Source organism: Solanum dulcamara, chromosome 11, assembly GCF_947179165.1.
Source record: "Solanum dulcamara chromosome 11, daSolDulc1.2, whole genome shotgun sequence".
Lineage (NCBI taxonomy): Eukaryota > Viridiplantae > Streptophyta > Magnoliopsida > Solanales > Solanaceae > Solanum > Solanum dulcamara.
Genome location: NC_077247.1, coordinates 62647048 through 62664522, shown reverse-complemented (window position 1 = coordinate 62664522; position 17475 = coordinate 62647048). Strand labels below are relative to the sequence as shown.

Genomic DNA, 17475 nt, shown 5'->3' with positions numbered 1-17475 from the left:
GCCTGCCTTGCCTTGTCTTGCTTTGCCTTGCCTTGCCTTTGCCTCAGCTTTTGGCTTTGGCCCGCCCATGCCAACACGCATGTCGGCCAACGCCAACCCCACTGCTCATGCACATGCCCGCCTGGTGCCATGTGCCTTCATTGCCACTGACTTTGCCAAGCCTTGCCAACACTCAAGGCCCTTGGCCTTTGCTTGCCTGCCATGCCATAGGCATGTCTGCCGCGCATTGCTTTTCTGCCAACATCGGCCAGCTGACAAGGGGCAATGCACAAGCCCTTGCCACTGCCTTAGCCCCATACGCCTAGCTCAAACCTTAGGGTCTTACAGAAAGATAGACACATGTCAAATCAATTTGCATTAGTAAAGTCTTCGAGACAAAATAGACAAAGCCCTCTTTATAGAAGAATAAGGGAAGCCCTAAACAAGTCAACAGTTCTTATTAACAATTAACAAGACAAGGATCAACTCAAACTAACAGATAAGATCTTATATCTAACTAAAAGATAAGGTTCCTCTAATAGTAATACTTTATTGTCAACTGAAAGATTAAAAGAATATTATTGTTAACCAAAAGATAAAAGATAAATGCACATCTAACAATATATTTTGCTGTACGTTTTCTAAGATGCATCGGATGATTTGACCACTTGTTACCTGGAATTCTATTCACGAATTTGTAACAGTTAAGTTGGAAATCTATGCATGAATAATAGGAAAGTTGAAAGTAGTATTATCTCAACGTAAATTTAGTAAAGGTAATGGAATTAAGCAAATGATTCATACCTACAGTACAGGTAACACGAACTTACTAGGAATTACATCACATGAGATTCGGTGCTTGTTAGCAATCTCTGATTCTGGTTACCTATATATATCCAGCTAGACTAGTTTGTGGGAAGTCGAAAGTTCTTATTTATTTGAAACAAGCGCTTATGGTTCGTTGTTTAATAGAAGCGGAAAGATTTGATTCTCTCCTCAAGTACTTTTTGAAAAATTGGCTACTTTTCAAATTAATTACGTATTCAAACACAGACCACAAATAAGTTGCATGTATGTATTCAAATTAAAGTGGGACGATTAATGTATTTTTAAAAATAAAACACATGATTTCATTTTATTGAAACAAAATGAAGCCGAAGGACTAGCTGTAGACAACTACAAGAAGAGTCATACCGACATCACTGTTTTGTCTTTCCCTACTTCACATGTCTATTCAAGGATAAATTATGGACTCATAACCGTTGGATTTATCCCCCGTGATTGAATGTGAATCTTTATCTTCAATTAATATTCATAGTTATATACTACTTTTGGCTAAACTCTCTGAGTGATATTGCCTTAAAAGGAGCTAAAAAGTGGCATGTACTGTGTATCATGATAAATGTCAAAATTGTGGAGCATTAGTCTATATCTATTAAGTACAAAACTAATTAATTGGCTGACACAACATTATAGGGGAGGTTCCTGTTGGGGTCCAGTGGGGACGGTTATATTGTGGTTTGAATGAGATTGAGAATAGCAACAAAACCGTTCAATGTGGTGTTTTGAGTTGAAACAATATTAAATGTTTTGTTGGCCGTTGAGAAATCACCCAAGGAGACACCGTTCGAAATTTGATAGATTATGAATTTGTCAATCTACGTGGATTTCAAATTTATGGTATTTAATTTTTTTTTTAATATAAATAAATTATTTTTTTTTGATCGAACTCACTAGCCAGACCGCTAGATTTATGTCTAGTCCACACGTTACTAGATACACTTTTACCTTGAAACCAAAGGCCTAAGGAGAGTTATGTAGAAAATAGGGAGTTCTTAATTATTCATTTTGTCAACAATATTCTAGTTGAAGGGGGTAGGGTCCCTTTCCATTTTGATTGCCATCCAAAACAAAGAAAATCCCTCGACCTTCCGGTTTCCCTTCCTTTTCCTTCCCTCCACAAACAAGGTACTATAAATTTGGAGATAAAATATAGGTGCTCCAGAACATGCTATTTTGTTGTCTCAGAAATAACAAACGTTTGCTGTCTGAACATTTCCGTAAGAAAATGCGGTAATAAAGAAATATTATACAGTAAAAAGATAAATTCCTTCGAATAAAATAGTGGGACGATCAAGCGTCACTTCATTTTTTATTTTTTTTTATGTGACTTCATGAAAATGCATGATCAAAATACAATTCATAATTTACAATCACAATGGACAAATGCTATATTCCGAGTCTACACAACTGCATTCGCATTTAAGCAGCAATTACAATATAATGCTTCAAAGAAAAGCATACAAGTGAAGACTTGGAACCACCTACTCGTCTTTCAATATTCCAAAAGACAGATCAATAACAGCTATTGAATTACTTATACATGTGTGTATATACATATTATATTATATATGGACTAATCTAGTTTATTACCCATATATGTATACGTCGAGCAGTTTTCTTTTTTTTAAAAATTGTAAGACATGGTCATCGTCACCCTCTCCCTTTTCACCACATACCCTTTCATTCTTCCATTCTTTTGTCTAACAGTAATTCTATATCTATCGTATTTCATAGTTGACAAATTTCAGCAAGGTGCTAGAGGCGTTACCGGACCCCCAACTTACCCCATCATAGGTTGCTTGATTCCATTTTACAAGAACCGGTATCGTCTACTAGATTGGTACACTCATCTTCTTTCTAAGTCGCCAACAAAAACAATCGTGATAGACAGATTAGGTGCGCGGAGGACCATAGTAACAGCTAATCCACACAACGTAGAGTACATGCTCAAATCCAACTTTGACAATTTTCCTAAAGGCAAGCCCTTCAATGAAATTCTTGGTGATTTTCTTGGAAATGGTATATTCAATGTGGATGGAGAAATGTGGTACAAACAGCGCAAGATGGTTAGCCATGAGTTCACCGCAAGGTGTTTGAGAGATTACGTTGTGAATGCGCTCAAAGAAGAGGTGGAGAACAAGTTGTTGCCTATGTTGGACTTAATGGAGGATGAAAATAGAGCTTTTGACTTGCAAGACTTGTTAAGAAGACTTGGATTTGATGTGGTTTGCAAAGTTTCCTTGGGGTTTGATCCATGTTGCCTCAGTGATTCTCTTCCATTTTCGCCTCTGCTAGATGCCTTTGAAAGGGCTTCACAGATATCTGCTGGTAGAGGAGCTGCTCCAATATTTGCCATATGGAAGGTGAAAAGATGGTTAAATATTGGATCTGAAAGACAGCTGAGACTAGCCATTGATCAAATCCATTCATCAGTCGCTAATATCATCCGTGAGAGAAAGATTAAGATCAAAGGAGAAAACCAGCAAGAGACCAACAAAGATCTTCTTTCAAAAATGATATTGGCAGAAAATTTTGATGAGGAGGAAGTCAGGGACATGGTGATAAGCTTCATTATGGCAGGAAGAGACACAACATCTGCGGCAATGACTTGGTTGTTTTATCTACTGACTCTCCACCCTGAGATAGAAAATGAATTGGTTTCCAAGGAGCTAAGGTTTATAGAAGACGAAATGCTAACAAAGCATGAGATATTGAGAGAGATGAAATTCTTGAAAGCTTGCCTCTGTGAGACAATGAGACTCTATCCACCAGTTGCATGGGATTCAAAGCATGCGATTGCTGATGATATTTTGCCAGATGGTACTCATATCAAAGCTGGCAATAGAGTGACCTACTTCCCCTATGGTATGGGAAGGATGGAAAACTTGTGGGGGAAGGACAGGTTAGAGTTTAAACCAGGGAGATGGATGCAGGATTCAGAAGAAGATGAAGGAGCAGAGCAGGCATCAAATTTGTACAAGTTTCCTGTCTTCCAAGCAGGTCCAAGAGTTTGCCTAGGGAAAGAATTGGCCTTTATTCAAATGAAGTATGTTGTAGCTTCAATATTGAAGCGTTTCCAAATCAGACCAGCTTGTTCGGATCCTCCTGTATTTTTGCCAATCCTAACAGCTCATATGGCTGGTGGTTTTAAGATTTTTGTCCATAAAACTAAATACATTTAGATGATCCCTAAGTCTCTTTGCATGGTCTTCACATGCTCCAACGAGTTTTCCTTCCAACAACCACCTGCATTATTGCCGAGGTCTCTAAAGAATTGATTTTTGTAACAGAGCTTTCATTTTCTACCTACCTTGGCTTTAATTCCTGCGGATTAAATCAAAAAAAATAAATTGAAGAAGGTATCCAACTCAGGGAGTGAAATATGTATTCGTTTTACCTCCTAATTACTATGAAGAGATCAATTACTTTGAATAGGGCAGCCACTGGCACACATCCTCAAGGATGGCTCTGAAGGATTATCTCAACTTTGTCTAAAGGTTCTAATAGCCAAAAAAAAATTCTCATCCTTAATTTTTATTTTATTTTCTATGTAATCTTTTCTTTACACTATGGCTGGAACCAAGAAGTTTGTGAGAAAAAAATTAACTAGACAAGAAAAGAAACAAAGAAGTTGAAATCCTTCATTGTCTTTAGGATGTACCTAGAGAAATTTGTTTTAGAAGATAAAAGTGCTTTGTGGCATATTTTCTGTTCGTTTTTTCTACTCTTCAGTCCCTTCTTGAAACATGTGTTATCCCGAGTAATCAAATAACTAATGTGTATAAAAAGGTATACTTACATAAAACTGAAAGGTATAGCCGCATGCTAAGACTACAATACCAATAAGAAGGTACAGAACTCTAACTTTGGTACCAATTGGAAGGAATCAAGGAAAGGAAAAATATCAAATAAAATATAGATACAAGTCTCGAAGGTTTAAGTACCTACTAGGTGAGAGTTAAAAATCAATCTGATTTCCATTCTACCTAAGTTGTTAAATAAATTTGTTTCTATGCTTTAGAATATGCTCTTATATTTACAGCTTGCATCAACTGCAATGCTTTTTCTTTTTTAATAACTGTGTTCTTATCAAGTTGGAAGACGCATGCGTTATCTTCACGCTATAAAACTATTTTCAAGATTTACATTGGCAACAACTGGTTATTAAATTGTAATCAAGCCAGATACCATAAAAAATTATATTATTGTTGGTGCAAGAAGTGCAAAGTAGACGCAATTCTTTATTGACTTATTTAAACACATTGAACTTGTTTAATCCAGATCTGCGGCCTGCAGGGGTGCTGACCTTACCAATCTCGAAGCAGATTCCTGGCGGGCAGCTAGGCGCATAATTAGATATTTATTTATATGTACTAAATTTTACAAATATCAGTTTCCAATATAGCCGGCTCTCGAAAACAGTCATTCTACCTTGGTAAGAGTAAGGTCTGTGTACACTTTACCCTCCCCAGATCCCATGTTATGAGATTTCACTGGGTTGTTGTTGTTGTATCAGTTTCCTATATAGCGTGGGCCATGATGCCCTATTAACTTTTACTGACATCACTTTCATCTATGGCTTGTATTTCCTTCTCCAGCTCCTCGACAAAACACAAAGGATGATGCACAAAAAACTCAATTTTCAGTTGAAGTGATTTAAGTTTGCAACGATTGAAGAGAAATATGTATTGCTCGTGCAAACAATTTTTTGTTCTTTCCAAAGGATTCCCTCGTCAATTTTCTACCTGAAGTAAAAAAACATTAAATTTTTTTCTCTTTAACAAGAGGAACAAGTCCCAGTAGGCTAACAACTATTATGACAATGATTTAGCTATCGGAAGAAGTAAACAAAAAACTGAACAATTGACATCGACTAATGCTGCAAAATACCTAAATTGTCTGGCATATTGGAAAATTCTTCTTGATCTGGATGGGTCATTTAGGTGGCAGACGAATTTATATAGCCCTCGTGTAGCTGACATGAAAAGTGAAATCCATAGATCATCTGCTAGCACTCTCACAACAAATGTAAAAGTCATGCAACTTACATTATTTTCTCTGATGTAATCATACCTCTGGTTCTTAAAGTGCTAGGCTTCCAAACTGTTTGTTCCAGTTCTCGTATGCACCAAGTTCATTCAAAGACACAGAAGGCCTTACCTCTTGTAACGCACACTCAAAGTCCTGTGCAAAACAACATATTGAAATGATGTGATGAGAAAATTACGGACTAGTATGCAACTGAGCTAGTTCTTTTCTTTTGTTTCCCTTACAGCATCTAACTTTTGCTGTTTTTGCGTGCCAGCAAATTACCTGAAGAGTTACTGGCCTCATATCCTCCTTCTTTAGCTTTGTAATTTCAATGCCGTGCCTGAGAGCTTCCCTCAATGGACCCATGGAAGCATCCTTCACTAAGTTCTTCATGTCAGACCCAGAATACCCTGAAAATTTAGGCAAAACATGATAAATAAGAAATTCACAAATAAAAGGAAAAAAGAAAAAATAGGAACGATGGAGAAAACTACAGCCTCATCAGATGGGAGTTGATGTTTTTGAAAGTTAGCAACATGAGTTGTGAATACCTTCCGTAAATTTGCAAATGGAAACAATATCGTCATCTGAAAGCTTAAACAACCCATCCTTCTCCAATAGACTCTTGGCAATCCAAGCTCTTGCTTCTGCATTCCAAGAGATATGGTCAATAATAATGGTCACAGTAGTCCATTCCTGATTATTTTTTTTAAAAAAAAGGCTCTAGTTTGCACCTGAGGAAGGAAGTGGAACATAAAGTCTTTTAGTAAGCCGTCTCCTTGCAGCCTCATCAAGTTCTTGGGGCCTGTTTGTTGCACCTGTTTCCATGAATGATACCATCAAATTTTCTTCTGCAAGTAACTAAATTAAGGATTTTTCTGTAGTAAAAAGGAGTCTGGCAGATTGAAATTTCTCATTTAATTGCCCAGTATACAAAAGTACACCTCATGGATTCATCCACAACGCACACCTCTTGAGCAAACAAAGGAACTTTTAACTGGCATAGGTTTGTGATTGGAACTGGTTACATGGTTTTTAAATGGGAATCTGCTTCTCTCTTAACATGCTGAAGTGTAGAGGGATCCAGAAATCACCTATAAGAAGAATCTGTTCGCTCACATTGTCAAAGCCTTCCATCTCGATCAGAAATTGTGTCTTCAGGCGCCTACTAGATTCGTGTTCACCTTCTGACTTGCGCTGCAACCATGTAAAGTATTTTAGAAAGCTCTCTGTATCCCTACTTGGCAATCAGCTTATGGAGAAGTAAAGTCCAGCCAAAAGGTAAAAATATATTCTTAATATGCACGTGTACATGCATGATTGATGCTTACCTTCTAACTTGTGCTGCAGCCTTATCAACTTTTCAACCACTATACTACAACAACAACAACATACCCAGTGGAATCCCACTCAGTGGGGTCTGGGGAGGGTAGAGCGTACGCAGACCTTACCACTACCTCGAGGAGGTAGAGAGGATTTCAACAACTATCTCATTCCAAAATCACAAGTAAGAACACTGAATTCTCTACTATAAATCATTTCTCTTTATGTTGTTGGTCGCCCTTTTGTTCCTTTTTTCCTAATGATTCTAAACTATTTTTTTGAAAATGCCAAAATTCCCATATCAGTAGAGAGTCAAAAGTAGGTATCATACCAATTTCTATATCAGCTACCTAAGCAGTTGACAAGAGAAATAAATTCCTTGTCAGTACATGACTCAACCACAATTCTGATTAAATATAACATTTCCATTTGTCAGAAAAGGAAGGAAGCAAGCAATTTGCAAGATATGCACTTTTTCAAAATATTGCATCCCATTCAGTATGCAGAAAGCATGCATTAAGGAAAAGATTTCTCTTTACACTGAAGTATCAGAGAGTTAAATACCTGAGACAACAGAGAATCTATTTCATCAACAAATATAACAGCTGGCTGACGACAACTGGCAACTCCAAAAAGTGCCCTCACCAACTTCTCCCCCTCTCCAATCTACAATCATGAATTCAAAATCATTTGCCAAGATAGTTCCATCACCTTTAAATAGATATCTAGAACAAGATAGCTGGAACGCAAGTCTCATGCACTAGATATAGTAATCCAGATCAAGCAAAATACTAAACTCGCTTAGACTACCTATAATAACTGCAAATAAGACCTAATCAAAACTCCAACTATCATGCACTCTTGCCCAATCCCTTACATTTCCTTGTCATTTCTTATCAAATTCCCAGGTGTGAATTACATGAAATTTTACAGCTATATCAGTTAAAACTCCAAATGACTTGGGAGATCTCCAGTTTAATGTCACTTGGTGTTTCATATCATAAACCTAGTTACTCACTATAAAATGGTGCGCAAGGTAAATTGTTTATGCTGCCTAAAAAGAGATTGTTGTTCCTGTAAGATTTGAGATCAAAGAGATGAATTCATAGCTTAAAAACAGTGGCGTCCCCATTACCTTATTTATTGCGATTCATATCAATAGTTAGATATCTTCCAGGAAGTTGGGGGTTTCATCCTTCTTTTCTTTCGAGAAAAGGGATCAAGGACATTTCAGTTTTCAAAGAGTAACATACATAAACAATAATACGACATACCCACTTGCTTGTCAAAGAGCTGGCAGATATGTAAAAGAAGGTTGCTTTTGCCTCGCCAGCAATAGCTTTCCCTATCATTGTTTTGCCAGTTCCCTAAAGCATGAGAGATTTATAAGTTCACCGAAAACAGCTTCTTCTAAACCTGTCTTTACCAGGTGGACTAAGAACTTACTGGTGGACCAAACAGAAGAAGACCTCGTCCTGGAGATCGGCAGCCTTTGAATATGTCTGGACGTAATAATGGCCAGATGACCATCTCGGTCACACATTTTTTAGCATGTTCCAGGCCAGCAATGTCATTCCATCTCACATTGGGATCCCGGTGCATAATCTCATTGCTGATATGTTCAATAAGTCGAGGCTCTATATTCCTCAATTTCTCAGGAAGCTCACCATCAGGACCAACTAACATTTCCAAACTGAATGGTACAGAATATGAAGAATTAGGACAAGCATTTCGCATTATGAACCACCTTTATAGATCGTCTTGTAATCATCTTTTGTGAAATGGACTAAGCTAATAGAACTTGAATTAAATAGCGTAGTTAGCTCAAATTAGACCTCTACTCAGACAAAACAAGCAAAAAGTCAACTAACCATCTCCTTGTTGAATCATCTAATGTATCTTCTCCTTTCCCAGCATTGCGTGAAGTAACATTGCCTACATTATTGCCACTACCTCTGATAGGAGGAATGAAATTGCCCCGTATGCCACGGCGTGGAAAATTATACCTGACTCCACAACCTTTGTTCATCAAGGTGTTATCGTTTTGTGGGGAGATTGAAGCACTTGGTGATCTACTCAACCCTCGCCTCTGTCTTGTGTCCATTTCCTACAGCATGAAATGATCAGAATGGACATACACACAAAACAAAACAAAACAAAAGATTTACAAATCTGAGAAGTTTCAAGAACAGCAGTCCTTAATAAACAAAGAAAATTGATACTACAGCTCATATTTGTTGCTCAATTTAAAAAACACATGTGTCAGATCATATAATTCCTTTTTTAAAATCAAACGGTCTCTTTTTACATAACCAGTTACAAGAAAAGATGTATATGTTTACAGCAATAGATACACTTTCTAACAGCTATGACATTCATGTTTGGAATCATGGATGCATGCACATTACACTGTCATTTACACTAGCAATAAGCTGGAAATACTTCACTGATTGAAAAACATTTTAACTTGCAATGGTGCACACTCCCTAGGGTTTATGGAGTTGATCAACTGTCTTCTTCTATCAAAATCTAAGTCCACAAAATTCTCTCCTGTTACACCAATCTTCTTGGTCGTTATTAAAATATACTGTTCTTACTCTTAATCTAAAATTTTACCTTATATAGCATACAAAGTTTCTGATAAATAGGAAAAGCTTTTATCGCATTGCATTTACTCATTTCCTCCTTGGGGAAGGGTCCACCTGAGTACTTATGGGTTTTAAATTGGGGAATCAAGAACTGTGAATCAGACCCTTATATTTGTTGAGTGGACTTTCACATAACATTTTTAGATTAAGAATAAGGGAAAAAGAAAGAATAATGTGAACAAAAAATAAGTTGGTTGTCAGCCAAGGAATTCTTTTTCTCTGCATTAAAGCAAACAAGTCAGACAGTCTTGATTAGACAAAATAAAAACCTAAAACATATTGTTTCAGAAAGTTGTAGGTTTGCAGCTATGATAACCTACGTAACTCAACACTCTAGAAGCTTCCACGAAATTGAAAGAGGTACCAGTTTTGTTCTAGCAGTGACAAATCCATTTGGAGAAGCATCAGCTTCTTCAGTGCACAAGGGGGATGAAATGTTTTCATCTCTAGAGCCACTGCTTTCCCTGTGCAACCGTCTTGTTTTGGAACCATTGACAGAGGTTCTTTCTTCCTCTTCATCTTTAATGTCCACAGCCTGATGCTTTGGGTAGCTATGCTTTGAGTGAAATCTATCAAACGGGAGAACCTCTGGGCTACTATCATTTGCAAAGCTTCTATTTTTCATCAAGGAGAAATCTCTTGGACTAGTGTGTGCAGGTGTTATCAAGGTCCGTCTACCCACATTGGCATGTCTGTTTAATTGATTTCCCTGCAAGATAATACACATCAAATGATCACGTATTCTCAAAACGATCACTCTTTATTCACAAGCAATGGAAAGTAACTTGAATAAAGTTCTTATAGATGTAGCAAATTAAAAAGAAAGGGAAAATCAAAGAAAAACCAAGCAGCATGCAAATAGGATTCTCAGTGTTGGTGATAGAAAAGAAAAAGGAAATAAATAAATTATTTAGTCCACGCACCTCTTCATCTATAGCTGTGCCTTCATGTTGCTGACAAAGAGAAAGAAAGTACTTAGACTGCTTAATCTTCTCGATGTTAATATTTTTTCCTTGGGTAAATATGCAGCCTGGATCTCTCCCTGCTTGTTCAAAGGCGTGGCTGAAGAAATGTAGCGAAGATCAGCATCTTCAACATCTAAGAACATATTGGTTCATCGAATTATCTATGTTGCTAATACGAGTGAATCGTGAAATGATGAACAAAATGATTCTCACGTGTTCTGAATTGTAAAAAAAGAAAAGAATAACAAACCAAGGAAATACTTGTACTATTCTGTTTGTCTTCGAGCTGTGAGAAAAGAACGAATGATGCAAATGGATTAAGGTATCCTTTTCAGAGGATAGTTCACTGAAGTCAAATCACAATATACCTCAATTGACTCTTTATTTAGAATGGACCAACTTACTGTTGGTTCATTTGACAAATAATGGCTTTTAAAATGGAAGAGAATAGAGGGAAAAAAGAATCACATCATTCTTCATTTTTTTCTCCTCAATTTTACTAAAGCATGCTGATATTTTCAAAAGTTTTTGCAAGTCTAACAGAAAATTCTATTACAAGGAAAAATAGAATCACATCATTCTTCATGTTTTCGCCTCAATTGTACTGAACCTAGCTGATATTTCAAAACTTTTTCCAAGGCTAACAGAAAATTAGACTAAAAAGAAAAAGGGAAACACATCATTCTTCATCTTTTTGCCTCAATTTTACTAAACTGCGTTGATATTTGAAAAGTTTTTGCATGGCTAACAGAAAATTAGATTGACAAAAAGATAGAATCACATCATTCTTCATGTTTTCTCATCAATTTTACTAAACTGCCTAGATATTTCAAAAGCTTTTGGAAGGCTAACAGAAAATTTGATTAAAGATTGCTCAAAAGAAACAGGTATGCTGGATCAAAATAGAGCAAAATACTTTTTGAAGTCAGAAATTAACTTCCAAATTGACGCGTTCATTTTAGTCTCTATTCTCAAAGTAGCTTAGAGTGCAGGAAAGCATCTAATCTATACAATACAAATACTACAGTCCGTCTAAACGAATGACGGGGGTACGAAATTCAGCGCATCTAATTTATGGTTGTGATTCGGAAATCAATTTCTGAATATCTTTTTACTAGCATTTATAGAAATTACAAATATATATTTGTATTTTGCATAATTAAAATAGAAACGAAGTGTACCGATCGGATTCAGTAATGAGGGAGCGCCGAGCAGAATCGAAAATTGACAGGGCTTCACGACGAATAGGACGGATGAAGGCATCGTCGACGTCTGAATGAGAATGGGAATCGAGGAAGCCGATGAGTCCTAGTCCAAGTACTGTTGCGGAACTGAAATCCTTCCTTTTGAGAGCTACTTCTGCTCCAAATAGCATAGAATGGAGCCTCTTGAGATTCGCGTCAACTTCTTTCCTCCATGATACCTCCGATTTCTCGTCCTCCATTTTCTCCGATTTCGAACTCGGTGCCGTATTTTTGCTACTGTCCTCCTTTCCCGCCATTTTCCCTCGTCGTGAATTATTGCCAGGTATATGTATTTGATAGATATTTTAAATTGCGGAGACGTCCCTGATGTTTCTCTATGTTATACACAAGCCTCTTTATCTTCTGGGAATTTCAAAAAAGTCCTACTCTGCTGTAAATTTTTTCTTTCATTAGCATAATTTTCAATTATAAATTGCTAGAAGTAACTCTTAAGTTTTAACTTAATTATGTCTACTGAGTCGTTCTTTTGTTTTAAAAAATTATGAAACTTACTTCTATGTGATATTTGATGCCCTAGTGTTAAAATTAAATCTACTCTTAAATTATATGCAATATCAAATGAATTATAATATGCGTTTTATCACTTCACATGAAAAAACATGTTGTATTAGAACACATAAACTAAATTCTAAAGCTCTCTAGTTGAGTTAATGTAAGGAGAAAAAAAATAGGCGTATTTGCTTTTTGTATTGGTGATTATTAGTGATTGTCCTTTATGGCTAGCTATGTGCTAATTAAAAAGTTTGACTTAACAATATGTTATTCCATCTAAAACACGCGATGATAGTAGAAGGCTTAGCAAGTGACCGTATATAAATTAGCAAGAATAGTAAGCAAATATGTGGAAGCACGTTAATTAAAAGAAGATTAAAAAAATGATAAACTTTAATTATACGGATTTGATTTACACAAATTTAAGTATTTTAACTTACTTGAACGCTTGTAATTATTGAATCAAAAAAATCTTAGTAGTTCAATTGATTGACTACTTAAATTTTTTACATTGCTAATAAGGATTCAATTCTCAATTTTGTAGTCCTCTATCCCATTTCCCCTACCTAATTAAGATAATAGTTACAACAATCAAAATGTAGCCATTAAATTCAAACGACATGAAACCTCTACTAATTAGAATTTTAAGCAAAATTCAATACAAAAAAATAAATAACATGAGTTTGAATAAATAAATACAATAAATCGCATCTAAAAATCGAAATTTATGTTCACGAAGAAACGGATAGGGTCAATTTCCCCATTTGAAAATATTAAAATTAAGCTACACCTCTAAAAACTAAACTTCACCAAGACTAAGAATCATTAGTATTAGTACTTATATATAAGAGTATAACTCTGCATTCTTGTTTGAGCAGCTTTCGATTGCCCTTCCTGCTTCAATTGCTTGAAGCAGACAACGGTTATTGATGTGTCTACTTATATTTATTTTTATTTATTTTTTATTTTTTTTTTACTCTTTTGAAATATGTTATATATTAAAAAATGAAGTGCGAATATTATAAATTACAGTGATTAGCAATTTCAAAATTTTATATAAAAAGTATTATAAAACACAATAATTAGCAACTTAAATTGGGACAGAGGAAGTAACATATATTATTTGAAATGATGTAAAATGCATAATAAATTACAATAATTATCAACTTAAAAATTTAAAAGACAGACAAAATCTAAATGGTTCTTGAAATTTTATCATCGTCACATAAATTGGGACAGAGAGGGTAACATACACCATTTGAAATATATGTAAAAAGCACTATAAACCACAATAATTAATTATCTAAAATATTTTAAAGACAAATAAAATTTTGATGCGACATAAAATGGAACAAAGTAAATAATACATATTAATTAAAATGACATAAAATATATAAATCACAATATTTATCAATGTTAAATTTTAAAAACCATAAAAAAATTAAAAATCAATATCACATAAATCGAGAAAAAAGTGCCATTTGAAATTATTTATATTATTTTTAAAAAAATATACCAATAATTAATTTATATGTTTTTAAAAATTTTGTTTTTAGGATTTTTTTTATCATTCCGCTTTAAATTTACTTAATTATAATTAAATAAATGCTGCTTTGCGGTAGGATTTTCATTAGAGTTTAATTGATTTTGAAAAATTTGGTTGACACAATTAAATTTATCTTTATCTTTGATATTTTGATCGTACAAAATGTCATTGAGTCATAGTACGCTAATATTAGGATATTCTTAAATAATACCTCGACTCAGGTGCAATAACTCTCGAAATGAAGAAGAAGAAGAAGATAATGAAGAGAACATAACGCATAGCAAGGGAACGGTGCTTCCTACCTAACCTCATTTATAAATAATCTGTAAATTAGCGAAGGCAATCAATGTTTGATTTTTTTAATGAGAAACGAGAAGCCAGAAGCTTGAAGTCATGTAATGGTTATAATAAAGCACATGCGTATCCAAAATAATTTTTAAAAAAGAGTCAAAGGCTTGACGATTTCTAGAATAACCTTTAATAAACTCCTTTGTTATTTTCTATCTGGACCAGAGGTGATATAGGACGAAGGAAACGAAGGGGGAAAATCCCTAAAACAACACCCCATTGAAGATTTCCAGATTTCTTAAAGCTGGACAGAAAATATTGGCAACCATAATATTACGGTAAGGTTTAGGAGGTAAATGTAATTTCACTATGTTGTCCCTCCAAATTATTTCAATCCATTTTTTTTTTTAAAAAAAAAGGCCCAAATGAGTACATCTTTTTCCTATTAAGAGAGAATTAAATCTCAATCTCAAAATTTCAGATCTCTTCTCGTCTCTTCAACGCTATCAGGTACTTTCTTTTACTATTTTTGTAACGATCTGAACCGTCGTTAATTATGACTAAAAAGAAATTGCAAGAAATTTACTTGACTAGGTCACACCATCCCGCCAGAGCGGGATGGTTCCGCCTCATCGGTGCCGCCAGAGCGGGAGGTCGTGGGACAAAATTTAAGGCGCGAATTTCTTATTTCTCCCACTTTTTTCAAGTGGACTTTCCAAACGCTTGGCCAAAAAAAATGAATATTGATAGGGTCTTAGTGTTGTATATTTAATCAATAATTTAGATATGAGGTGTTGAATTTGTTAGACTTTTTAGTTGGTTTGTATATGCTCTCTAATGAATGTTCAATGATTTTGGTGACTTTGTAAAACAATACTTGTTGGATCACCGAATTTGCAACTCCTTGACATCTCCCTCTCCATTACTAGTGCGACTTTAATCATAAAATATGTACTACTTTTCCACTTAAATCAGTAATATTAACCCCATAAGATTAATAAAAAGTATAACACCAAGATATTTTTGTTACACAGCAGCAAATAATCAAATAACTCTCGCTGCAAAGTTTCATATTCAAATTGCCATACATTTTCAAATAAAAATATAATAACTATCCACTTTGAACTTGCTTAGTTATTTTGGATAAGTTTAATGTTACTATCCAGTACTTGTTGGATCACCGAATTAACAACTCCTCGACATCTTCCTCTCCATAACTAATGTAATTTTGATCATAAAATGTGTACTAGGTTCATACTTAAATCAGTAATATTTAATTAACCTCATCAGATTAATAAAAAGTATTTTATACCCAAGATATTTTTGTTATATAGCACCAAATAACCAAATGATTTCCATGCGAATTTCCATTATTCAAATTGCTATACGTTTTCAATTGAAAGTATATTAAGAACTCACTTAGTTATTTTTAATAAGTTAAATGTACATATATAATACAAATCTATTTTGGTACAAGCCCATGTTTACATAATAACAATAACAATAATAATAAAATTCATAATAATAATAAAAATTACCCTTAATTGTTGAACTGTATTCCAGAGTATTTTACAAAATCACCTGTATTTTTTATAAAAAAAGGAACTTTCAAAAATGATATGCGTATATCATCCGTTATACTATTGAGACATTAAAATTCTACCGTCCAGAAAGTGAAACATTTGCATCCTTCACACTAAATCTTGTGCATCTACCCAATTATTCACTTAAATTTAACCCACAAAATAAGAACAATCCGAATTAAAGAAGACCCGCCCAAATAATTATCTAATCCACCCTATCACTAACCCCCTAAATGATATACCCAAACCAAATCACCCTAAATAATATACCCAAACCAAATCACCCCATCTTTCTCAAATCTTAGCTAAATTTCTATATTATTTTGAACCATGTGGAGACGAGATCAATCATGTTTGCTCCAATTTCTAGCTGGTGTTGTTCGTGATCAGATTGATTTGTGGTAAGGTTTATCGGTGGTTCTTTCTTACAATTTTTTCGATATTATCCCCTGTTTATATAGAATTTCGAGACTTTATTGAAATTAAGAAAATAATGGATTCTAGGGTTAGGGGAATTAGGAATATTGATATTTACACTATGTGTTTCAGAAAAAATAATTGAGTCTTGACTTATGCGCATTGTATAACTACTATGTAATAGGCGTCATTGTTGTGGGTAATGGAACAATGTTTTCTTTTTGGATGCGTAAATTAATCTATGGAGTACTGTTACCTTGAAAGAAATTTCTCTAGAGCTGCAATCAAGGGAGGCTCAATAAAATGAGCGGCCTAAAGTCAAAATTTAGTAACGTGAGTTATGCTTCTTTAATTCTTTTTAAATATATTTTATTCTCATAAATTCTAAAAAAATATTGTAATATATTATAATTTAATAATTTTTTTTAATTAACAGTAAGACAAAAATAAATATATTTAAATTATTGTATGTTACATAATAACATAAATGTTTAAATCTCTTTTATTGATTATAGTTTTGAATTTTTTTAATAAAATGAATCTTTTTGTTGTTACTAAATTTAAATGATATAATACAATAAAATTTAAATAATATAATATAATAAAATTTAAATAATAATTAAAATAAATATTATATTTCAAGTAACAATACAACGCAATACGGGAAACAAGCATCCAAACAAGGTGGTTAGGTTTCTTCCGTGTGTGCTATTGACAGTGCTTCACAATTAATATTAACATTTGTATGTATCTCCTTCATCTTTTGTCTGCTCAGTGCTTTTGGTTCTTCGTTTAATCGGTCGAATTTATTTCTTTTTTGTGTATCTTCGGTATGTTTTCGTATTTGAGCGAACTAAATTTGGGGGATTTTTGGTTCTTTGGAGGTCCTTATTTTTTGGGGCCTAAAGCCACTGTTTTAGTGGTAGCTGCAATTGCAAAAAGGGCCGTGTTGGTAGGAATTTGATGGTTTTTTTTTATTACACTGTAGAAATTTAGCTAAGTTTTGAGAAAGATGAGGTGATTTGCTGTGGGTATATTATTTAGGGTATTAGTAAGTGGTTGGATTAGATAATTATTTGGGTGAGTCTTTTTTAA

At 34.4% G+C, this 17475-nt stretch overlaps 2 protein-coding genes across 3 annotated transcripts; one reads left to right on the top strand and one right to left on the bottom strand.

The window, feature by feature from the left end:
• Nucleotides 1-2306: 2306 nt before the first annotated feature.
• Nucleotides 2307-4023, top strand: LOC129874172 (cytochrome P450 94B3). Its single transcript, XM_055949417.1, has one exon. It carries the CDS (start codon nucleotides 2463-2465, stop codon nucleotides 4002-4004), a length of 1542 nt encoding a protein of 513 aa, XP_055805392.1. The 5' UTR covers nucleotides 2307-2462; the 3' UTR covers nucleotides 4005-4023.
• On the bottom strand, nucleotides 3918-12308 carry LOC129874171 (ATPase family AAA domain-containing protein FIGL1). 2 transcript variants are annotated; one of them, XR_008762844.1, is made up of 14 exons: nucleotides 11971-12308; nucleotides 10748-10886; nucleotides 10189-10533; nucleotides 9048-9283; nucleotides 8623-8869; nucleotides 8451-8543; nucleotides 7741-7842; nucleotides 6948-7050; nucleotides 6588-6671; nucleotides 6405-6500; nucleotides 6136-6263; nucleotides 5896-6006; nucleotides 5713-5797; nucleotides 3918-5567 (listed from the first exon to the last, which is right to left on the bottom strand). XR_008762844.1 is itself a non-coding variant. In XM_055949416.1 (13 exons), exons 1-12 carry the CDS (start codon nucleotides 12288-12290, stop codon nucleotides 5905-5907), a joined length of 1995 nt encoding a protein of 664 aa, XP_055805391.1. In that variant the 5' UTR covers nucleotides 12291-12308; the 3' UTR covers nucleotides 3918-5797; nucleotides 5896-5904. The 2 variants fall into 2 exon arrangements, 1 of the variants encoding a protein (XP_055805391.1); XM_055949416.1 differs by having other exon boundaries at nucleotides 3918-5797.
• Nucleotides 12309-17475: the final 5167 nt, after the last annotated feature.

Bases quoted from the DNA above. Each gene is read 5' to 3' on its own strand.
- LOC129874171 (XM_055949416.1), bottom strand. From the start codon at position 12,290: ATGGCGGGAAAGGAGGACAGTAGCAAAAATACGGCACCGAGTTCGAAA. The intron at 7,051-7,740 runs GTATTTAACTCT...ACATGGTTGCAG, and splicing joins TAGATTCTCTGTTGTCTCAG to CGCAAGTCAGAAGGTGAACA. The intron at 6,672-6,947 runs GTGATTTCTGGA...TCATGGAAACAG, and splicing joins CGAACAGATTCTTCTTATAG to GTGCAACAAACAGGCCCCAA.
- LOC129874172 (XM_055949417.1), top strand. From the start codon at position 2,463: ATGGTCATCGTCACCCTCTCCCTTTTCACCACATACCCTTTCATTCTT.